The sequence below is a fragment of the Eleginops maclovinus genome, chromosome 4, assembly GCF_036324505.1.
Source record: "Eleginops maclovinus isolate JMC-PN-2008 ecotype Puerto Natales chromosome 4, JC_Emac_rtc_rv5, whole genome shotgun sequence".
Lineage (NCBI taxonomy): Eukaryota > Metazoa > Chordata > Actinopteri > Perciformes > Eleginopidae > Eleginops > Eleginops maclovinus.
In genome coordinates, this window is record NC_086352.1 from 14,082,905 (window position 1) to 14,107,958 (window position 25,054).

At 39.2% G+C, this 25,054-nt stretch overlaps 1 protein-coding gene across 1 annotated transcript in view; it reads left to right on the forward strand.

Moving 5' to 3' along the window:
* Positions 1 to 25,054, forward strand: part of LOC134862870 (CUB and sushi domain-containing protein 1-like) — a 343,579-nt gene that overhangs the window by 215,926 nt on the left and 102,599 nt on the right. Inside the window, exons 12-21 of the mRNA XM_063880971.1 lie at positions 7,075 to 7,178; positions 7,461 to 7,573; positions 11,232 to 11,414; positions 11,574 to 11,759; positions 18,179 to 18,319; positions 21,073 to 21,194; positions 21,356 to 21,428; positions 23,065 to 23,203; positions 24,157 to 24,344; positions 24,540 to 24,728. Of these exons, the coding sequence (XP_063737041.1) occupies positions 7,075 to 7,178; positions 7,461 to 7,573; positions 11,232 to 11,414; positions 11,574 to 11,759; positions 18,179 to 18,319; positions 21,073 to 21,194; positions 21,356 to 21,428; positions 23,065 to 23,203; positions 24,157 to 24,344; positions 24,540 to 24,728 (1,438 nt within the window). The remainder of the gene's footprint in view (positions 1 to 7,074; positions 7,179 to 7,460; positions 7,574 to 11,231; positions 11,415 to 11,573; positions 11,760 to 18,178; positions 18,320 to 21,072; positions 21,195 to 21,355; positions 21,429 to 23,064; positions 23,204 to 24,156; positions 24,345 to 24,539; positions 24,729 to 25,054) is intronic.

Genomic DNA, 25,054 nt, shown 5'->3' on the forward strand with positions numbered 1-25,054 from the left:
AAGCAGAGGTCACCTCAGGGCAGGATTGCAACATAAACATGGCACATCTGGGTACTTTGAGGCCGGCATCCCAGCCAGCCTATTATTACATTGACTGGTACTTTATTTGTCCCACACGGAAACTCACTTGTCAAAGCACATTACAATACACAACAACAACAAAGCTCAAAAACATTGACATATAAAGTCAAGAGGCATGATGTTAAAAAACACTTGAGAGGAAATAAGTCACTTTGGCCGAAATCAAAGGAATTCAAGTCATTCTTCTTTTTCATTACCCAGCACAAAAACATGCAGGTCAGGTAAACGGTTATTGGACAGTTGTAAATCTATTCTTTGTGATTGCCTTACCATCATTATATGTTGTACTCTGCCCTCAGGTCAGTGCTTAGTGCGACAGATCCTGGTCCGCAAGACCTTGGAAAACTTAAGGCATTTATGCAAAGTGCAGCCAATTCAAACCACCGTCTTTTTTAAATGAGAGCCTGGCAGTAGACCATGAGAACCATCCACATGACAATTAGTGAAATAAGAAATAAGTCAGTCAGTTAATGAGCTGACCCTACAGCTAAACCAGCTAATGCTGTGGCATCGGACATGGCCCTCTATGCACTTTGAGGGGCAGCAGTCACCTCTTTGTGCCGGTTAACTATGACTGTAACACCGCTGATCTAATTGAATTGTCCATAAGCAGTGGCTTGGTATGCATCCTGCTTCTATGCCAGTCCCTCGTTTCGCCCCTGCACGCTGTGTAGCCATTATAAAATATACTGTTGTTGCAAGATGCAGTGCACTGTAAAGACAATTTCATACACTGTCTTGAGCAGCTATGGGCAAATAAGGTGCCTCTAAAGTTGTGTTTAGATTATCAAATAAATACTCCTAAAAAAATATATAGGATTGACAAAAAGGAATAAAAATAAGAGTACTTAAATCCTTTAGTACAGGCAGTGGGTTTTTCTTTACCCATTTACTTTTTTTTAAATGACTTTCCCAGCCATTAAGGGTGAGCTGCAGGTGTTATCCTCAAGTAGGATTTCAGGTGATCCTATACTCGTTTATTTGGTTGAAAGGCTTAATGTAATCTATTGGAAAAAAGTCCCCAGACAGAAATTGTGGCAGCTCACCAATGACTTAGCATAGCTGCAGTATCTCAGCAGGGAAAAACCTTGTACACTGTTTTCATGACAGCTGTTCCCTCTCAGTACTACTTGCGTCAAGGGGTCACCCGAGTGCATAGTTTCAACTTTTTCTTGACACTTAGTTTAGACCCAGGGTAGTAGAAACACATTTGAGCTTCGGTGGGCACAAACTATTTGTAAAAAACTTGCTATAGCCTGAATTCCATTGGGCCTGCATCTGAATTGAGCTTGTCTTCCCTAAACACATCCAAGTTAGGACCCGATATGTCACAGAAATAGTGGTATCATAATGTGCTGTCTTAAGTATGACACTATTATTGTGGACAGGAAGTGACAAATGCAATGAAAGATGAAGATGAAGAATGTGGTTTTTCCTCCCGTGTCAGTCTAGCATGCTCATTGTTACATCATCCAAGATAATAATTATCAGTGGTGTTGTTTACTCATGTCACATCGTATACGTTTACGGGTATTTTAGTGTTTGAATACGTTACCTCTAATGTCAGTTAGTATAACCTACTTCTAAAGATGTGCAGTCTGGCTTCTAAATATTGTCTTTTTCATTTTGATTCAACTTCTATCACGCTCAAAGGTTTAGTCTGTTTGGGGAATTACTCGACACCCTCCCTGCTTGCTTCTGTTTGGCAAGTGAGGCAATTTGTGAAAGTTTTATTTTGTTGGAAAATAATGTAAAAAATGGCATTTTGTCTTGTCTTCCAAATCTGTAGCAAGGAAATGCCTCAAATTCATCAAAGCAAGGTGTTGCCTTTCATGTGTTGTTACATTGAGAGTGGGTCAGTTGCAAGGTTAATCCAATCCGGAGTGAAAATAGTGACTATTTTGTTTATGTTGTTGTAGTTTGCTGCGTCCTACATTAATACAAATGCGGGGGTCACTGCCACAGAGATTGAAATGAAACCTTTGCCCATGGGCGCTACCCTTGGCAGGGGTCACCTCAGCTTATTATGTGGTTGAAATGGCTGACTGAATGTAATTCATTAGACGTGCAGCCACTGTTGACGTTTTAACAGGCTCCAAATCTTATTTTTAAGGGGAACCTATAGCAGCACAACAGCATTGTTAGTATAGCGGGGAGGCTGCCCTCTAACCCAAGTAAAAATAACAATGCAGAGAATCATCTGACCTGCTGAAGTGCCCTTCAGCACAACAGTGAACTGATCCCTGACTTCTGCTGCTTAGGACAAATATAGTTCTTTCATTATTACTAAAAAACCTGATTGATTCGGATTGATGGATGGATACGTTTCTGGTTTAGTATTTGTGTGATCATTCCTCCCTACTGTTCCTGCTTGGCAGTGACTCAGCACTAGTGAAGCTTTGGCTCAACAAGGGCATTCAAAAACTAGTCCACCCAATTACAAGTGTGGGTTCTCTTGCAATATTTTCATGTTAGGTAACAACACTGAGGATCAGGCATAGAATGTAAAGCAGAATCTGTCTCAGATTGTTAAGTTGACTGCCAAATACATATCTGCTGTGAATTAAGGATCAGAGTAGGAGAAACATTACTATCAGTTTCTCTCTGGCTGTGATCATGCCCTGGAGAGACCCTAAAAATCAAGCCACTACCACTCAACTGTCTGACAGACAGAAAGTATTTGACTGTAGGTTTGGATTGCACAGTGCTCTTAACAATGTTTAAATGGCCTATTGAGCTGCTCTCAGCTGCTTAGCCACTTGGTAATGACTTTAAAGTGATAACGCTTCACTTATCCCTTCAAAGAGCATCCACCTTTAGACAGATCCACTGCTTTTTCCTGTAAGGTCCAAATTTGGATTGAACAAGAAACCCCTCTCCTGAAATACCTATAAATACTGCAGGAACTCAATAATACCATGGAGTTAAACATATTCAGACAAAGAAGTAGCTCAGGAGGTGGATGGTCGTTCTCCAATCAGAAAGACAGTGGTTCAATCCCCAGCCTCTGCAGTCAACCTGTCGATGTGTCGTCGGGCTAGAAACTTAATGCTCAATTGCTCCCGATGGCATGACCAACAGTGTGTGAGTGTGTGTGAAGAACGTTAGTCTCACTGAGCAGGTGGCCCTTTTTTTGTGTGTGAACGGGTGAATGCTGACTTGTAAATGAAAAAGTGCTTTGATGGGTTGCAAATATATGCGCTATATAAATGCAGTCCTTTTACCATATCTTTTATTGAATAAGGTTAGGATACATTTATCACACACTGTGAAGTGCATCTGGCAAATTCTGTACCAATGAGCAACCTTTATGAGAAGTAGTTAGAGGCGGAGCTAGATTTAGGAGAATCCTTAGTCCAAATGTGAATAGAGGATAACAGTATTGGTTAATTAATTCTCTCTGAATTAAAAAGTCTCTTTTCAATTGAATCACTTTTCTTTTTAACTCTCTCTTTTTTGTATTGTTTTGCAAATGTGCTTATTCCAGTTCTGGTAAACTGAAGTTTTCACCAGTAAATGGAAGTGTTTATTTTACTTAGCATCATTTGAGTTGGCTGCATTTAGTATACACTGTTTCCTGGCTGTATCTTATTTATTTATATACTTCATTTTTGGCGTAGGAGCATTATGTGAATTTGTATATTTGTCAATTAGGAGCGATAAACAAAGTTTACACTGTTGCATTTGAAGATATTTTAAGGGCTAGATAATTCTTTAGATCCTTTTTCTTTCAGTTGTATCTGTTTGCTTTCTTCCTTCATATGTAGTTTATTTCTTGCTTCAGGAAATAAAGAAGCTAATTGAATGTAGTTTGGGGTTGCAGGCTGCTCCTAATGTCTGTCCAAATGGGCCCGTTTGGATCTATTGAACAGCACTTAGCTTCTTGCTAATGACCTTAGTGTGATAACGTTTCAGTTCCTTCCCTTAAGTCTGCAGCCACCATGCAATCTGCCTTCACTGTCTAGACACACACACACACACACACACACACACACACACACACACACACACACACACACACACACACACACACACACACACACACACACACACACACACACACACACACACACACACACACACACATCCACAGCCACACGTACAGATAGAGATGGAAACATGTTGGCGCATGAACAACGAGAAACTGCGCTTAAACATTCAGTGAAACCAGCTCGACATTATCCTATATACCTGAGACACTTTCACACACACACACACACACACACACACACACACACACACACACACACACCCTCAATGCCAAAACATGTGGTAGATCTTCTGTTTCACTTAACAGAACTGCTGTACAGTTTTAACATTAACTGACTAGATTAATTGCAGAAAAAAAAGCATTCATTCATTTCAACTCGCCGTTGATGATGTCTCGCATGCCAATGTGCATTTCTCTGCATATATGGCAGCTGATTGGCAGTCTTTAACTGTCTGTTAAAATCAAACTATTAATTTGACTGTTATTTGACTGCCAAAAATGAGTTCCCTTGATACTAGAGACTAGAGACACAACTGGTGATGAGTTCAATATTGAGTTCTTCAAAAAAGCAATAGAAACATCTGAAATGTTTGATGATGATGTATCCGTTAAACTATTCTACAGAAACCCATGTGTCTCTTCAAACCTTAAGATAAAGGGATCATTTGGTACCAGAACACATAAACAAAAAAGCACAACAAAAGCATATTAATGCTCGCTGTGATTTGTTGTTAGCCAGGAGTTATTACCTCACAATACTGTTTTGCATTTTCCTCGCATTATTTTCTAGCCATTTTAGAAAAAATAAAGGTTGCCAGAGGCTTCAAAACTCAGTGTAGAAATAAGATATAAAGAAGATTTTTCTACTAGAATGAGGCTCACAATTATTGAGATGCATCTTGAACATGAGTTGCTGATCTAAAAAATAAAAACGTTTTTTATTGTAATGAACGCCCTTTGCTATATCATATTGCACTGTTTTACAGAAGGTGTGTGTTTATGAATACATTCAAACCTGTGAATACGGATCTCTCCAGTTACCGTGGCATCTTTGCCATTCCCGTCATGATGGCAGTAAATCCCTCCGAGGATTCCATATCCTTTTACATTATTTGAACATTTGCTATCCAATTTGATTCTGACAAAGCACGGCCAAAGGCTTAGCTATGCACAGCTGTTTACGCCGTGTTAAAATGATTTTTACATCCCTATCACCTGCGGTAGGGTTTTTCCTCTCTCTAGTGTGATTTGCCATGTGATGGATTCTCATCCACAACATCACATGTTCACGGTTCATATTAGTCCTCAATACTCCAGAGACTCACTGAATGCGACCAGCAGATTTTCTGAATGCTGCGGAAATCGGCCATCTCCCTTTCTGTCAGGGAAATGATCTAGAGCTAATAAATAATGGACAAGCAGCAAATAATAGAAGACCAGTATTACGGCATTTTAGAGGGCACAGTAGATTGATGATCCAGTGCTGTATGCATGCAACTACAGCCACAAACGTGCCTGCAAGTAAGGCATTAAACACATCGCTCGTCAGTGTTCAGCAGCAGAATGATGTGTAGCAGTGTGCAGCAGACATGGCTCCCTGAAGAGATTTGTTTAACTATGAATATAACAGAGGAAGCTGCCAAATAAAAGCAAGGCTTCTTTCTGTTTTGGAGGTATGTTCCTTCTCTCTGCCCTCATGCATTAAAGATGGATTATTTTAGAAATATCAATATGTCACTGTCAAATTAATTGTTATACCTTTGGCAGAGCAGCTTTAATTAAATTAGAGGATGGTCACAGCCAAGAACACTGGATGTCTCTTCCTCTCTTTAGTTTATCATTGCTCACGCTTTATTAAAACAGTGCTTCCGTATATGCTCCGACATGTGTTGCCTCCTGCTAAGAGGAAAACTTCTTCCAACAACTAGTCATTTTCTTCATTTTCTCAATGTACCTTGTTTTTCCAGATTCACTTTTACGATTGAATATACAGTCCTGCAGAGAATATGTTACTGCAGTATTGTTTCACTCATGAAGTTAATTGAGAAGAACACTACCCTCTAGGACTGTTTGTAGCTACTGTTGTGGAAATTCCACACTTAATCACCTTCTGGTAAGAAAAGAACAAATGTACAAGCTTCAAATCAAAGTTATGTAATTTAATAAAGAGCAGAGCATTTAACAGAATCAATCCCAGCTGGAGGCCAGATAACCTGCACAACCAATGTCGTACAAGGATATGACCCCGATCAAACATTAGACCAGATTCTTAAAGGGAAGGAAGAAGGGGAACAGCCAATCAAATTCTACATTACAGGATTCTAAAACAAAGGGGAAAGAGGGAAAAGGGGGGGGGCTAAATCATGGGATACAGGCAGATTTCATACAATAAAGATCTGACATCAAAGGAGAGACAGCCAGTTGTCTCTGTCTCAGCAAATGGATATTTTCTTAACAAGATGTAGATTCAAACTGTGGGAAACTCTTAACTGCAGAAGAAACTTACAGTGACATACAATTAAATGGGACTGTTATACATTTCTACGATACCTACTTTCTGCTCTGAGGTGATTTTCCTCTCTGCTGTAATTACAAATTACTTCTTGGAATGAATCAGACCTAATTAGCCGTGAGGTCATGAGGTTGGCAGAGCCTGCCTATCTTTTCTAAAATGATCTTTTTTTGTTTACCAAATACCACGATTCATTTAGTGTTATTAACATGCAGTTCTTAACTTCATGTAGCAATTTAATATACTGAGAACAATTAGTTTGTCAAACAGAATTCCCATTTCAATTCTAAGCTTTCACATGTCCCCAGTGAGACAATCATGAGTCTGTATTGCTGGGAATTGTGAATCAGCAAGAGGCCATATCTGCAGGAACTTAAGATAAGCTCTCTCTTTTGTGTCTTTCTTTAGCTTTTATCTCTTCTCGACTTTACTTTACCTCTCTCCTGTATTTATAACTCTTTCTGTGCTTGCTTTCTGTTTGTTCTTCCAGGTGATAAAGCTGTCATTTGAAGAGTTTGACCTGGAAAGAGGATACGACACACTTACTGTGGGAGATGGAGGGAAGATAGGAGACACTCGGAGGGTACTCTATGTGTAAGCACCACTTATATGTTCTGTCGTATAATATAGACACACGTTAATGGTGGCAATCGGAGGAATAATTGGAGACACGTGTGATATATTGGATATTGGATATTTACAATAATTTGATGTTCTTCCTTTAACTATATGGGCTGCAAACGGAATTCTATGTGTGCATAAGCAACGCTGTACACCAATCATAAATAAATCAATCAAAGGATTATTTAGTCTCGCTTTTAAGTGAAAAGGGATTAACCTGTAATGCTTATTAACAGTGTGCATTTGTGTGTGTAGACTCACTGGTTCCAGTGTCCCTGACCTCATCGTTAGCTTATCCAATCAGATGTGGCTACACCTGCAGTCAGACGATACAATCGGCTCTGCAGGATTCAAGGCAATCTACGAAGGTAGGGCCTCCTTTGAAATGAATGCAACAGCTTTTAAACCACTCTTTTCTTCCCCAATGTATCTGAAACACAAACTCACTCACACACACACACACAAACACGATGCATACTCTCACATAATGGAGTGTGAAAGTCAAGGCTTTGCTGACGGGGTGAACACAACTGTTGTTGTCTGTCCTTGTGTATACATGTGAGTGTGTGTGCGACTGTGCATTACGAGAAGGCAATAAATGAATTATGAGTCAATCAGTTGATCGTTTTGCTTGGTTATCTCTCATATTATACCAAAGCTGACACTGATAGAGAGATAAAGATGGTGACAGTCACAGTGAGTGAAGGTGAGAGGGAGATATTTAGATGTTCCTCTAAATATTTATCACTTAGAGCAATCCTTTTATAATATTTGTATATTTGATTATCCTTCTGCATCTCACCATGCCGGCTCCTTAAATCCAATTGAACTAAATGGAACCGGACTAAATTGGATTAACCGGAGTCAAAGAGTAAGAAAGGTAGAGAGAACAAAAGTATTTCATTATACATGTGACAGAGGACGAAGGACAACAATAGTTTGACGGAGTGGGACAGTAGGAGACGAAATAAAAAATTGAGTGAGAAGAAATTAACTCGGAGAGATCACAAAAGTGTGAGAGAGGAGAGCGTGAATTGTGGGGGGAGGAAGGTTGTGCTCTTGGTTCTGCTTAGCTATGTTTGATTCAATGATGCCACTGACAGAGGTGCCAGGGCCTGTTCAAGGGATTCAGCACAGTGTCGCTACAGAAGCCGAATTCAACTTAAACTGCGTGCAGGTGATATTTTTCACAGGTTACACATTTCCTTTGTTCAACGTGAGGTTAAAATTTGTCCTAAAAATAGTCAGGGTCTTTTTCCTCTTTAAAACTTGGCTGAAGAGATCAAACACACTTAGTGATCTGATATTGATTTGAAGACCATGACACATGTGACATTATGAAACTAAGAAAAGAGGAACCAAACTAAAAACAAAAGTAGTTAATAACCTCTAGACGACCTTTTCCCCGGGATAACTGAACATCCGCCTTTGGTGTGTTCTGTGTGCGTGTCCTTGCATGTATATATGTGGTGCTGTCACATCATATAATGTCACCATGTTACACACTCTGATCAGTTCACCCCGAGAGCTCTTAGGGTTTCAGCCCTGCAGGAAAACGCGCCACGTGTGTGTAGCTGTTCTGCTTTTGAATTCTCTCGTGCTACACTTGTCAATCACTGCAGCTCTGTGCGTTTTTGTGTCTGTATATACATGTTTGACAGAGAGAGAAAATTAGAGAGTGAGTTAATATCCTTAACACACACAGCCCATTATGATAATTGAAGCTTTCAGTGAAACGCTACTGCCAAGTTTCAGGCTGATGGCAATTGGCTGTGAAATGAGCAACGATGTAAATAATGTACTTACTTTTTAACTCATCAAATGACTAAAAATTAGCATTTGATGCTTTAAAGATTATTCTGTAGAATCTGAAGTGTAATTTTTACTTAGTAAAACAGCATCTGGCTGCATTACTGCAGATTGAGATCTTTATTTTGACGATGCTGTGAAAATCAACCTCAAAATGCATGCAATAAAGACGCATGAATAATTTATTGTTTACTGAAGTTTTATAAAAGTAGTTAGGTGAACCAACAAAATAAGGTATGCAGCAACTTTTCCGAGTGATGATAGGATAACTTTATCCCCAAAACGTTGGTGTGAATTGCTCACAGAGATTGATACCTTCGGTACATCCCTCTGCATTTTCCATTCCCCGCAAGTTGATTTACATATTGCACTGGCATGAACTGAAACCACATTTTATCTAAACGTGTGTTTGAATGTGTGTGTTTGTGTGTGTGTGTCCTGCTGTAATTTTGTTGTTGCCGGTGAATACATTTATCCTCTTTCTGTTTATCTTTATTTTCTCAGTAAATCATTCTCAATTATGTATATAACTTTGTAAGACATATGACATTTAGAAAGGAAAAGAAACAGAAGTATACAATGTTGCATTGAGTTGTAAATCTATCTTCCACATCTCAGTAAAACTCTTAAAACTTTGAAGTAGTTGAAATTGACAGAATATTAGAAATAGAAGGATGAAACTAAAAAAGTTGCAAAATAGTGGACTCAAGAAGTGGGTACTAACATAAAGACATGCTTACCAGGGGCTCAAGATCGTTGATATCCTTCCTGACACTCGTCAATTGTGTGACAGATAGCTCTTGGCCTCATGCACACACACACACACACACACACACAAACGGAAACACACACCAGCCATCTCTTTGAGTATTCTATTCTTGCGGATGTACTTACATCCCAACAGATAGTATAAAGTGTAGAACACACACACACACACACACACACACACACACACACACACACACACACACACACACACACACACACACACACACACACACACACACACACACACACTGCTCACCTTGAAATGTATTTGCCCAAAGCGAATTCAGAAGCATGGTGGAGCATGTGTTACGAGATGACAGACGTCTGGTAGAATGTCAAGTTTTAAAGGAGAGGAGAAAGGGAAGAGCAGCGAATAAAACCACACACTGCTAATAAGAGAAGGAAGGATAAAAGAAGAGTGACACAATGAATAGAATATGATTGCAGGCCAGTTTGGCAGTACTGCTAATGTGACACTCATGCCAATAAAGCACACTATATTGAATCAGATTTGAGGGAGCGGGAGCGATAAGAAGAAAATTGAGCTCAGAGGGAAAGAGGGACGGGACCAATTTGAAAAGAGGGAAACCAAAAGATAAACCATAAGAAACAAGGAGAGAGACATGTTGTCTCTCCCCTTGTTTCTTATGGTTTATCTTTTGTATGGGAGGCAGTCATATGCTATACAACGTCACACACATCAGTGTTGCTCTCTGCCGTCTTTACATCCTGCTGGTTTCTTAACAAGCGTGCCGTGGATCGGTGTGTGTGTGTTTGCATCTACCTGTGTGCCTCAACTATTTGTTTTGCCCTTCACAATTAAAGCAGAATTACACTATGATTACACTGATGACAATTAGCTGTGAGGTGGGGAACAAAATTCATTTCTCATAGGTTGTATTACATTTCACATAGCAACACAGCAATGTAAAATAAGAGACCCTTGGCATGTTCACTGTTTGTTCTGCTCCAGAAACAGTAATATCGTTGCTGACAGTCCTTCTTTTTAAGACTTTTCAGTACTTACCATCCATCAACCTGTTAACAATTAGGACTGCTGCCAGCTGTCTTTTAAGAAATTAGCTATTGCGTACTTTTAAATGTGGCCTTATTAAAAAGAAGTGTCTGTTAACAGGCTGTCGACAGGTTAATCTTAACCAAACATACAAAGCTGAAGAAGAAAATTATAATATACTGACCTATATATACAATTGATGCACCGTTTTATGTCAGAATATATATAATAATATATATAAATATAGCTACGATACTGTAAACACCTCATACAAAATGTTCAGGATTGGACTCATGTATCATGAAATCAATGTATGCATCTTATTGCCTTTTAACCCAACATCCCAAGCAACCCGCTTATCTGAATGTCATCATGTTGCATGTTGACATTCATTTTCAGTATAAAAACATGGCCGCCCTTGTCGTGTGTTACAGAGATCGAACGGGGAGGCTGTGGTGACCCTGGGGTGCCGGCATTCGGTCGCCGTAACGGTGATCGCTTCCAACACGGAGACGTTTTGACCTTCTTTTGCCAGGCGGCCTTTGAACTTGTGGGGGAGAAGACCATAACATGCCAGCACAATAACCAGTGGTCAGGCAATAAACCCAGTTGTGTCTGTAAGTACATGCCGTTTAGCCAGATATACACACAATCTCCTTTTTGTTTGTTCTAATTTTAACGATCCTTTATCCATCTAGACTTTGCCTTTTATTCTTACCTATCAAACTAACTTCTTTCCATCCGGCCTTTCGTCCTTCTTCCCCTGCTGTTTATAGTCTCATGTTTCTTCAACTTCACGGCTCCTTCAGGGACCGTGTTGTCCCCAAACTACCCAGAGGAGTATGGGAACAACTTGAACTGTGTGTGGCTGATTATCTCTGAACCTGGCAGCCGCATTCATCTCCTCTTCTCCGACTTTGACCTGGAGCCACAGTTTGACTGGTTGGTGATCAAAGATGAAGGTAATTGTATTTTAATACATCTCCATATTTTTTTAAACGTATGTCTTAAATTAACGCCTCAGGATATGCAGAAATTGTATATTGCTGAATATGGATGTGAATGTGCACTGAAATGCTAAAAACATTCAAATAATTCACTCTTTATCAACTTTTCATCTAAGTCTATAACGAGTTTTACTGTGCACTTTTCCACTGCACACAGAACACAGGGCATTTGTTCCAATCACCGTTCCCCATTGTAATAAACATTATTGATTCAAACTGAACCAAGTGAAGCCCTGGTTTGACTGGCTGGTCATTAAAGATGAAGTTGTGTTTAATCGGCTGGCTGTAAACTTGTCCCTCTGCAGGCGTTTTGTTTTTGAAGCAGGGTTTTGAAAATTGCAGGGCAATTAGTGCTGTTGCACCAGGCAAACTGACAAAGTTGCTGCTTCAAAGTCTTCCAGTTTGTTCCGTTGAGGGATATAACACTGCTGTCACATGAAAAACACTATGGGTACTTCTCAATTCTCTTAAATTGTATCCCTGCATCCCTCACTTGCTTCTTTTCCACGTGAAGAGAGAGCAAGCGAGGAAATACGTTTAAAGAGCAACGGGAGGTCCTTTTCTCGGAGCATCACGTGAAGCGACGTCCGTTTATGATGACGCCGGTACAGCTGGATCGTCTGACAGCAGCCAGCTCTTTCCCCGTTTTATTCAAATACACACCCATATCATTTGTTGTATACCCAAATTCATGGGTTTCACGTCACGTCACACATGAATCGCAGCGCCATCTTGAGGACCGTTTACTACGCTAAAGTAAACAATGCCATCTATCTGCTGTGCTGTGGGCTGCAATAACAGCAAGTCAAATAAAGATGGACACACATTTTATAACATTCCCAACAACACAGAAAGGAGACAGAAATGGATAGCTGCAATTAAAAGGGATCAATGGACGCCAACATAACACTCCAGGCTGTGCAATGAGCATTTTATTTCGGGTGAGTTGACTTGAACTGACGTTAGGTAGCCTAGCGAGCATGGGTGGAAATTAGCACCAGCCAAATACTGGTAAAATATTACAGGGGCTGGTATATTTAAAATACACAATAAACAATTACCTTTGGTTTATTATTTTTTATTTATTATTAAGTTTGAAACACAAATTGCAAATGATAAATTTAGAGATATAGCCAGATTACATGATAACCCATGATTCAACATAACATTATTTAAGACGGCTAGCTATTTTCTACATTACTATGTTTACATTAACAGATAAGACCAGTTAATTATTAGCCTAGCTTCTAGCTTTGACTTAGCCTGGCTGGCTAGGTCAGTTAAAGCACCAGGCAACTTAATAGCATAGTAATAAGACCATAGTACGCAAACACTTTTCTTTTCTATGATTACGAACATTTTCTTAATCTTCACATGATAAATCCGCGGGTCGTGTTCCCATCCTGATCGAAAATAAAACGTACGCCTCAGTGCTTTTGAACGCCTTCAGAGACTCCCTGCTGTAAGGCGACGGGTTGTGTACCAGGTAAATGAAAATGTCGCCGAAACAAATGTTTGGCTAATATTCAGCGGACAAAAGCGGGGTTAGTATGCCATTTGGCAGAACATATGGATCCAGTCCTAAAATACTTGTTTTTGTCACGTAACGCTGCTTCTCCTCCTCGGAGAGATGAGTTTGGCTAGCCATTTCCCACTCGAACCATTAGAAGGCGCTAAGCAGTCGATGCTCTGCACGGTCCTAAAGATGGCGGCAGGACAACAAAAGTCACGTGACTGAAACCCATGAATAGATTTAATGAAATAAGAACTCATTTTCAAAAAAAAAAAAAGCCATTCTTAAAAATGTAAAACGGAAAAGCTGTTCCTGCAGACAGATATTAAATCTGTCTCTTTTACTTTTATTGTGTTCATAATAAAAATGAATTGGAGATCACGAAAAACGTTTCCAATAAATGAATAAACAGATCTTTTCCACTTTATTGTTCAGATATGATACATTAATTGAAACAAAACATAGTATAAACTGAGGAGTGATTCCCTTAGTTAATGTCTTCACTCCGCTGTTAAACTGCTCACGTTAAAGCATCAGATCAGCGCATGCGCAGCAGCATCCAATCTGACGGATATACAGTAAGGGGGCGGGGCGAGTGGCTGAGGATTTCACCACAGGATGGTCTGGTGGTTCCTCGGTTACCGCTCCTCGGTTATCGGTCATCGCTCCTCGCTCCTCGCTCGTCGCTCTTCGCTCCTCCGGCACAAATAAGCGCCATGGGACGCTCCTTAAGGTGGCGCACACAAATCCACTTCCGGTGAGACCGAGGAAATGTCAAATAAGAGAAGTGAGAAGTACCCCTTGTCTTCTTTTTGTAGAAATTTAAACCAAAAAAACTACACGCGTAACATCCTTCTATGACATAATTAATTATTTTAAAAACCTTTAGGATTTGTATTGCATTTAATTTATAAAGCATATCATTAAGTACGAAAACAGTTGGTTATGTGTGTCTTAAACAGATATTGGTTTATATTTTATTCTTGTAAAGGATCAGTACACACTGAATTAGCAGTTATTGTTACTAATACATAAAGGTAAATGACTGTTTGAGTATGCCAAATGTAAAACAAAGTGTTTAAAGATCACACTAAACATTCTGACAGACGTGAACAATTGTTTAAAAGTAAAACAACTCGGCATTGCGATGGAACTTTAATTTGTAATTATTGATTATAAAATGGATTTGAGATTATTTAAATACCTGATCATTTTTTTGGGGGTTGCGTAATCATAAAATAATCAGTATTGATTATTCATGTTCTCTGATATCCTGTTCTTATGTATTGAAATGTAAAACGTTTGTATTCTTATAATCAACCACTGTGCTGCTATGCCTTTAATAAATGCATACATAAAAAGGATGTTTTAGTCCAAGGGGAAAAATAATTTGCATCCTAATGCCATCAGATAAAAGTTCCTCTGCCTGGGAGAAACCCAAGGGCTTTTCCATTCACCAAGGAGTTTATTTGACCTTGACACGTATGAGTTATTTTTTAATCCCTGGATAATAGATCATTGAGTAAAAACAAATGGCGAGCACAAGTGAACAGAGCAAAGTAATAATCAAGCCATAAATCTTCCGAGCTGCAGAAAAGTAGCATTAAACCCTGCCTAGAATCTCAAAGCAGGCTTTCAAACACTTTATAAAGGTTTAACATAATCAAAAACCGTTGTCATCATCTCATATAACAGAAGATAGTGATAGGCTGTCACAAAAGGCTTTCTGTGACTCTCCTCTTAGAGATGAGATAACGTAGGACCTTGTCACTCCTTCAGCTATTGTCTCATTGCTTCTCTTCCCACCTCTGGTTTCTTGCCTATCAATTGATGAAGTGAAAGAGCTTCTGAGTTGCTGAAGAACAAAGAGTTTGGCACAGTGCAACTCATTCAGCTGTGTAGCCAAATAGACTCTTAAGTGAAAGAAATCCAAAACTGCAAGTCAAAGGAGGAAAAGATGAACGGTTTCTGTTGGTCTGTCCAACAGTGGTATTGTCAGGGTTGCTTACTCACATCGCATTTCAATGCACTTTGTAGGTGGATTCATAAAATGATTTTGTGTGGTGTGTGTGTACTTAACATAGTAATCTAAAACACACTGTGATGGATTATGCTGAACGTTATGTGTTAAGGACTTGATGGATTCCAATAAATACGAAACTGTCGATACCATGCACTTCAGACATTAAGTATACCAATAATCAATGCATATTTTAAACTGTGTAAATTATTATGAGAATAGGATCTGATATTGCCCCTAATATTGTTAATAGTCAATCATGCAGTAAAATCTGTTTGTGAGGCTTCCTAAATAGACTCTCACAGGAGTACACTCAATGACAGGAGGAGGTAAGTCTTTCATTGGTATTGCAACTGCAACTTTATACACACATTTGCTCTTAATGTGAATGGATTACCAAGACTAGAGATTCATATTGTTAAATGAATTACAACCAAAATTGCAGATGCCAGAGGGTTAATTTGAGCATCACTTAGACCACAGAGGGGCTGAAATTGTATCAATAGCATTCTCGAAGGAAATCATTGAAAAAACTCAAGACACTGCATCAAACCATTTGCCTTTGAGTTGAAGGTCCTTAGTGGAATAACGTTGGAAATGTTGCGTGGCAAAGTCTGTAACAAATAATCAGCAGTGCTGCTACTCCTACCCATGCAAAACTGCAGGTGTTTTCTGATGAATCACAGTTCCTGCTGCAGCGCCAATCTGCTAGACTCCTGGTGGGCCATCAGCAACAAGCATTGTGTTAGTTCTGGCCGGGAGCTGAAGTTGTGCATTCTGATAGCTCATCAGCATCAGTTGACATTTATAATCACCGATCACACTGAAAAATTATAATTCAAGTTTTTTCAATCAAGACAATATAAGTTCACAATATCCCTCACTTACTTATTATTATGGCGCTGCTGCTGGTTAATCTGTTTATTTTTACCTGCTACAAACTACTGCTGCGTGCTGCAGGCCATTGATTTGATTTCTCCATCAACCACCTCAGCCCCCTCCTGTTCAAGTGTCTTATCACCATATTTGGAGCTAGCATTTATTTCCTTTTGCATTATGTCCATACCATATCTCATTGATATGAGCCTGCTGGGTTGTGTTCTGTGTAGTCCTTTAGGGTTTATTACGCTCCCCACTGAATCAGTCGCTGCTGGCTGGATCATTTGGGAGCACCCTCAAGAGCAGAGTGTATTCTGCCAAAAAAAAAATCATGTAGCCATTTGTTGTAGTAAATGGTCCTATGCTGTGACACAAATGTCTCAGGCAGAAATGAGGTGATGCATGGTTACAGCCGTGCAGGCCAGTGGGGGAGGTGTAATGGTTGCGGGGGCCATTCAATTGGTATACAGTGGGGCTTTTAATGGCTATAGAGCGGTGCCTTAATGCCACAGCATACCCTAACATAGCGGCCAGGTTCAGCCATTCATTGCAATCATGTACCCCAAAGGGGATGATGGGTACTTTGAACAAGATAATGCTCCCTGCCATGGTGATAGAGTCGTCCAGGAATGCGAGATTCAAGACACATTCAGTTGAAATAACTTTAATGACCTGTACACCACGATCCCCTGATGTCTGTCTCTCTGGTATTCACTCAAATGTGGCGGCATCTGTGGAAAAGAGTATCTACGTACCAACCTTTGGCTTTTTTTTGAAGGCACTGATACCTGTCTGGTTTGCTTTAACACCAGAACCCAACAGGTCTCCTGCTGAGTCACTGCAGAGACATGAGGGAGGTGTTAATGGGGCTAAAGGTGCTCCAATGCAGTGCGAAACAGGAGGCTATATTTCTCAGGTCACTTTGTATATTTTTTTAAGTTAAAGGTTGGTATCAACAGGATGATCCAATCTGATTTAATTTTAAAGACTCATAATTCTATAGAGATGCGTCTGATTCAATGAGTTGGTTCATGGAACAATCCAGTATTTTGGTACACCTACGTTTCTGAAAATCACTTGTGTGCAAGTGCATTCTAATTTTAAAAGACAGTACGCATGAGAGGATCACTGTGTGATAATAAATCTCAAAACTCTTGTCCTTGTTCCAGCACATCACTGGTACATTCCATCATTATTTCAATGGTCTCAGCAAAATACTAAACCTGTAAAGAAGAAAGTAATCCTGGACCTGACTGTAAAACACCAAAGTGTGAGACACACAGTTTTTAACGACATAGACAATGTAGCTAACTGCTGACGGGTGATAAAGTAGTCAAAATGGTCTCCCCCAGGAACCAGTTGCAACGTTTTAATACAACAAATCAATAATTTGTCTCTGAAAGGAAACATTCTGAGGCACAGTTTGCTGTTAATACTTGTTTACATTTCTTAAATTAGATTTTAAATTCAGGTCTTATGATGGATTTTTTTTCTCTCCATTTTGGTTTTGACGGTATTACAGAACTGAATGAAGTGAATTGAAATGGTTCTTTTCACTCCATTAAATTCTTAAAGCCGACTGACAGGCGGGTGATGGGCTAATAGTGATAGCCATTGTGCTTTCAAAAACCCTTTTCTCTGGTGATTTTCTCCTCGCTGATTCCTACAGAAGTGGCGTATTTCATAAAGCAGACCATCTATGCCGGTTGCATTTGTCTTCAAAAGAATTCAAAACAATATTTTAGGATTTGATAACTTTTTCAGGAGTCTGGGATGCTGTTGTCTCGTATCAGTTTTTTGTTCTTGCATAATAACTCTTATTTCCTGAGGTGTCATAGGGTGTTTTGTTTTTGCCTTTCACAGGAGTCCTTCACTTTCCAAGTATGTCCTTGGCCAAATGTTATTGAGCTGGAATAAGATGGGCACCATTAAAACGTGTGTTTGAACTCTGTTCTATTTCAGGCCTGTCTGAGCCAACAACGTTCGGGACGTTCTCGGGGAAAGACGTTCCATCACAGATCGCCTCGAATGGACACATTATGCGACTGGAATTTCAATCGGATCATTCCAATACTGGAAAAGGCTTCAACATCAGCTACACCAGTATGTGCAACCTATCTTTGTGTCTCTATGTCTGTCCCTGTATGTGCATGCAACACAATCAAGCTAAACACACATTCTGAAATGCTTCAGAGACAATAGATTGTGATGTGGCCTTAATGTGTGTGCTAGTTCTTTTGTGTATTGTTGGATTTCACTCTCTGTCTCTGCAGTGATCCAGTCAAACGTCAGCATGACATCACATTTGAAATGTGTTAGAGCCACTACAATGGAGGTTTGATAGCAGAAAATTGTTCAACAATCTAAAAAGGACAGCAGTAAATATGGGCAATTGATGTTTGAGGTCAGCTCCTTTGAAAAGAAGAGAAAGGGTTTCTTGAGGGATACAACAGTTTGCAACAGCATTTTATATGAACCTACAAGAAGAGACACATACAGGAATGTTAGTTGTTTATATTCCAATGCAGCCGCAATTCACAATATGTTCTGAATAAGGGGAGATGGTCTCTTAGCACTTACCTTCTCACTCCTGCTGTGTTACTGCCTGACTGATCGTCTGTTTTTAAGTCTTACTCATGCTAGTTAAACCTGTCCTATTGTCAGCTTTGATCCTCACTACTGCAGCCTGTGTATTTATCTGCACTAAGCTGAAATAGTTCTGCATGGCTTATTCTGATTAATTCTCTGTGATTTGCATGCAGTTTTGCACCATTTCACTCACTGCCTCCCAAATGACCTTGTCTTTGACTCTTCCTTGAGAGGTGACATTTCACAAATGAAAGTACACACATTTTTACGGGTGTTCAGCAGATTATTAAAAAAGATCCTTCCTCCAACACTTTTTTTCACGCTAATCCTAACACAAATGAAAGGTTAAATGCAATATATGAAGCAGAAATATGCCATCAGAATCTGTCTAACTCACAAATATGTCTAGAAGTAATGTACAAATTCAAATGATTATACTCGTCAACAGGATTGTATATAAGATACTGTGGATAAATACCTTTAATCAGGGAAAAAAAAGTTTGTGATCGTATAACTTTCTAGGAATGTAATTTGAAATGATCATTTAAATTGTACTTTGGGACTTGATACAAATCTGGCATCTTTGTGCTGTATCAGTAATTTGGCCCATTATCATTTTAATGCATATATGAATACCAATTGGAGTGTCAGTGGTTACATCACTCTCTATTTATATGGATGTTTGAAAGTCAAATATGAACTTTGACACACATGATCGAGCAGTCATGTGCAAATAAAATAATACATGTCAAGGGAAATTGATCCCATAGGGTAAAATAGTTTCCACTTCTAATGATTTACTTCAGTGTAACGACAGTCAATGATCTTTAAAGACATCATTGCCGTAATTGGGTTAAGGTGTGTTCGAAAAGTGTTTTTCACCAAATGCACTGTTATTCTCGTTTACCTATTTTTAGACTAAATGTGTATTTTCCACAATTTTTGATTTCAAAATAAATTTGAAAGATTCTCTAACAAAACCAGTATGACATTTGACCAACACAGGTGAACAGTTATTATTCTGCAACACTTTTTCTGCAATAGCCAAAAACCCCTGTAGGACAGTGACCTGGCCCAAGTATGTAGTGTAACAGTTTGACCACAATGCAATATGGTTCAATATGACTGCAAAACTCCCGTGGAACCAATAAACAAGAAAATATTATTCACAGGGAAAAAAATTCTCAATGCACTCAAGCACAAGTCACATGCTGCCGGTGCAAACAATGCTTTTGCCTGAAGACACAGGCCTTTTACTTAAAATGTTCAACATATTTCAGTCAACGTTAGAGGTCACGTCTCTATTTTTCTGTCTTTATCTTGATTCCAACCCTGTCATCCTGTTATTTCTCTTTTCTAATCCATCATGTATATCTCCGTTATCCACTCTGATGCAGGCTTCTTTTCTGTTATTAGTCACTTTGTCTCAGCCGTTCTTTCTGAACCACTCACCGTACACTTTCCTTCTTGAGTTTACGCAAGTCATTTCAATATTTGGTCAATTTTCACTGTGTTTCTTTTCATATAGTATATGTATACATTCCTCTCCTGGTTTTGTTCCTGCCAATCTATTCCACCACTATATCTGGTGTGTGAAGTATGCATGTTGCCTTTGCCCTTTCTACCTAGCATATGTTTGCTCCACCCCCGTATTTGAACACATGAACATACAAATGGGCTTGAATCCATCTGTCGGTCTGTCATACTCCTATTTGACGTATACACACTTGTTTTATATATTTTCGCCCTTTCCTTCTCTCCGTCTCTCCGCTCTCATTTCCTCTCCATCAGTAGCTAATCAACCTGAGACATGTCCAATCACTGGGCATGTGCTCTGGGTGGGATCAGGTTAATCTCTGGAATGGGGATGATATAAGCTAAACATGACAGGGTTGAAGATAATTCCATTCCCATATTTTCATATCTGTGGAGATGTCACTTTTACTGACATTGATACAGCAGCGGTTTTTCAAAACCCTGTTTTTTTTCCTGGTAAAACCAATTTTCAGGTATTGAAATAAATTGAAAACCAGGGAACGTTGTGTGACTTATGAAATACGGACATGTATTCTGAACCACTCTATCGATACAAATCTCCACACTCACGTCTGTGGGCACAATGCGTGCATTTTTCTCATTCTTTTCTGACACTTTTTCTCTGGGCTCATTAGGACCCAAAGAAGTGTGTCTTTGTGTCCTATTCTTTACTTAGTTCTGTGTCCATTGACTGCTACTTTAACTCTTCTCTCGTTGTCGTTTCTCTGCAGCATTTGGTCAGAATGAATGTCATGACCCAGGAGTTCCCGTCAATGGTCAAAGGTATGGCGACCAGTTTCAACTCGGCAGCTCCGTGGCTTTTCGCTGTGACCAAGGATTCATTAGGACACAAGTAAATATCAGATATCCGTCTAAATATACCGTAATAGGCTTTCACTCACAGTTATATAGCTATAAAGATGGGTATTTGAATTGTAAAATGCACATTTGTAATAGGTGTGTTAAAGCTTAAATGATGTCCCTTATCATCATATATTGATGTCTTGTTTCCAGGGGTCTGATCAGGTCACCTGCATCATCCAGGATGGAAATGTTGTTTGGTCTGCGGCGGTACCTCGCTGTGAAGGTAAACCCACACACAAACTGGTTACTGAAAATCTTAGAAAATGTTCATCTTGCCAGAGTCTGAGGTGACAAAGCAGCTTTAATGTGCTTATACACCTTAAGAATTGTATACATTTGCTCTTCTAATTGCTTTAGCCTCCAGCCCCCCCACACTTATTCAGACTGTTTGCACACAGATTTCTCTCCCAACAATAATCTTAAAGGAGACTGGCACAAGTTCTTCTGAAACTAATTCAGGCAGAGCCATTCATTTCTTGAGGACTCCAATATGCATAGATGTATCCTTAGTGTGCAGATAAGCTTATGTGGGGGTAATAATAATAATAGAAAGGACAGTGGATGTGCTGTTATGTCTTTTTAGAGGCACATTTTATTCACTGGCCTGTGAGTATTTGTATTTCTCTTTTTTCCTACCCCTCCTTCTTCATTATATTGTCTAAATGACATTATCAGATGTTTGCTGCTGTTAATAAATGGGAGCGAGGACACAATTGAATAGGGTTTCACCTTATTAAATATGGCGTATTGGGAAATATTATCCCTCCCATTGGACAGGGAAAGATAATTATATTGTATTTCTAGAATGACTTTCTCATCTGATTCATGAGCACCGCAGCTTCAGCATTCACAGAATGGGTTATGAAAGGTAATTTTCTATAGCTTGCTTAAAGTCTGCAGTTATGAGAGCAATCAAAAGAGCAAAGGTATATGCTCTTGAAAACAGAAGAAGTGGTTAGAGTGTGAAAGATTAAGTATTGTAGAAAGAGCAGCAGATATTAAAGGTCATGAACTCCAGGTCTGAAGAGTTTTCTAGGAGCTAACTGTGTATGTTTGTGTTATATCAGTGCTGTAGACACACTAAACAATAATGGATATACAGTTACCTACGTTACACAGCGGTGGTATTGATTAATGAAAGAAAAAAATCACTTGTCACAAGATCTTTTACTAAGAACCTCAATTATGATGTTGCACGGCTAAAATAAAGTAGACAATAAGCACAACACGTTTAGGCAGGAATGTTTTTCATAAATATGTATAAGTAATGTGGAAGCAATGATTAAATTAGTAAAGGCAAATGCTAGAATAGCTAAAACAGTTTTGTAAATTCAGGAAATGACTGGAATCACTTTAATGAAATACACCCTTAGGAAACCATTTTTGCCATATTTGATATTCAAAATATAATCTTATTTGGGGACAAACTAATGTTGGATTTTAATGTTCCATGATTGAGATTTGATGCTAGCCACAGTATAAGTAAGTGTAATGATCTCCCATCCATGCACTGTTTGTTAGTTGCAGGGAAATAAAGTATATTTTTGTCAAATGCTCCAATGACATGAATAATAGTATGTCACATATACAATATAAAACTGGATTTCCTACAATCAGGAAATAATTGTTTTGTCTTTTTCAAATATGAGCAGCTCAGATGTGTTTACTGTACATTTCAACACCTTTTTTTTAAGGTAAATGTTTTTCTATGAAGGATTAAACCCTGGTGTAAATTGAGCAGACAATGAATCTGCTTACTCCACGTGACGTGAGCGTAGTGCTCAGGACATAACTCAATTACAGGAAAAAGTGATGAATTTCCCTCCCTCTTTCTCGTGTTTGTGTTTATTTCCCTGTAGCTCCATGTGGAGGCCATCTAACGGCTCCTACTGGTGTCCTGCTGTCTCCTGGTTGGCCCTCCTTTTATAAAGATTCTTTGAACTGTCAGTGGGTGATCGAGGCACAGCCAGACCATGCTGTGAAGATACACTTTGACAGGTTAGTCATTTACTTTGGAGAGGTTTGTTTAATTTTGTTCAGCAGTTGCTCAGAAAACGTGCCAGATGAGTCCTTTTTAGTTTACTTCTGCATGTTGTTAGTTAGTCAGTCTATTTGTAAGTCAGTCTTTCAGAAGCATAATACGTTGTTATATATAAATGTAGTTGGTGAATTACTCCTGCAGTGAATAATTAATGTTGCTTTTTTGCACATTTCTTATAGAAACAAGCCACAAGCAGACGCAGTGTAGCCTGAAATTGCTAAAGCTGAGATTTGTCTCTTTGGGAAGTGACATTAAGGCCAAGCTATCTTCATCTCCTACCAGGGAAATCATTGGAAAGGGTTATGTCTGGTGCAGAGGATAGTTAGTTGTTCATTTCACTGGTTAGATTCTCAGATGCAGTTTGTAATGTCACAGTGTGCCAGTTGTTCCCAACTCTTTATTTTATATCCTGCTGAGTAGGTGAATGCATTTATGTGATCAGTTAATCCTTATTTTATGGTTACAATTAAAACCAACAGCACTCAGGGCCTCAAGAACCAACTGGTTCTCTGTGCCGTGCAGACACAACTAATTCAGCCAACAGTCAAATCAATGACAGAGTATAGTCAAGAGACACAAGATGGTAAGAGGGAGATAACAGGTCAGTCAATAATTCACCTAGTTAGTTACACAAGGTACTTACTTGGTTGTTTGAGTGCTAAGTCATTTAAATGGGCAGGTATAATGCGAGTCAATCACCATGGTTATTTAAGAAAGCTTAGTTTATTGACACTGTGGTTAAAATGACTTCATCAAGCATTTCTGCCGGATCCTCATAAGACCCTGTTTGCTAAACAACATTTGCTTCTGAGCAGTAAGCGTTAGGTCTTTGTTCCACTGGGCTGTGCCATATAAATGTTATCTCTGTGTATGTCAGGTTATTGTACATGTTGATATTTTGTTTGTCTAGGTTCCAGACTGAGGTCAACTATGACACACTGGAAATCAGGGACGGCCCCTCATCCTCCTCTTCTCTCATCGGCGAATACCACGGCACCCAAGCACCTCATTTCCTGATTTCAACGTCCAACGTCCTGTTCCTGTTGTTCGCGACGGACAACAGCCGCTCAGCAGCAGGCTTCAGCATCAGATATGAGAGTAAGAATGATTCACTGATAGAAATGTTTGGTAGGCGCATGGGGAATTGCTTTCGGGTTCTCATACACAGCAGCAATGTTTGGTTCGATGATTCTGTGAGTGTGACCCAGCTTAAAAAGGTGTAATTACCACACATGCATATACACTCACTCTCTTGACTCTGGGGTCTCTGTGCTTGTTTGATGTGATTCTCAGGTGTGAAAATGGAGTCAGACTCTTGTCTTGATCCTGGTATCCCAGTCAATGGTCGTCGCTATGGCAGCAGCTTTTCCATTGGTTCCCGTGTGTCATTTGCATGTGATCTGGGATACACACTGAGTGATCAGGAGCCAATTGTTTGCGAGCAGATTCATCAGTGGAGTCACGCTCTTCCCAGTTGTGATGGTGAGATGCTTTCTTTTCTTTCATTTTAACCCTCCTAATGAAACCTGTATGTGGTTGAATCGTTTTTACTCTCGACAAAAACAAATTAAGAGCAAGAATCATGTGTGTAATATGTCATATCATATACAGTATGTAAGAAAACACAGTCAGTCCGTGGACAACACGTCACATGCAGTTTGAAATGTTTTACACACATTACAGTAAAGGTCTAAACCTAACTTTGAAGTCAGTAACACTAACAATAAGGTAAGTAAACAGTACGCCTAATTGAAAATATTTTCCAAAATGTTCCATTTGCTGAAAGGGATTTGTAATAATAATATTAA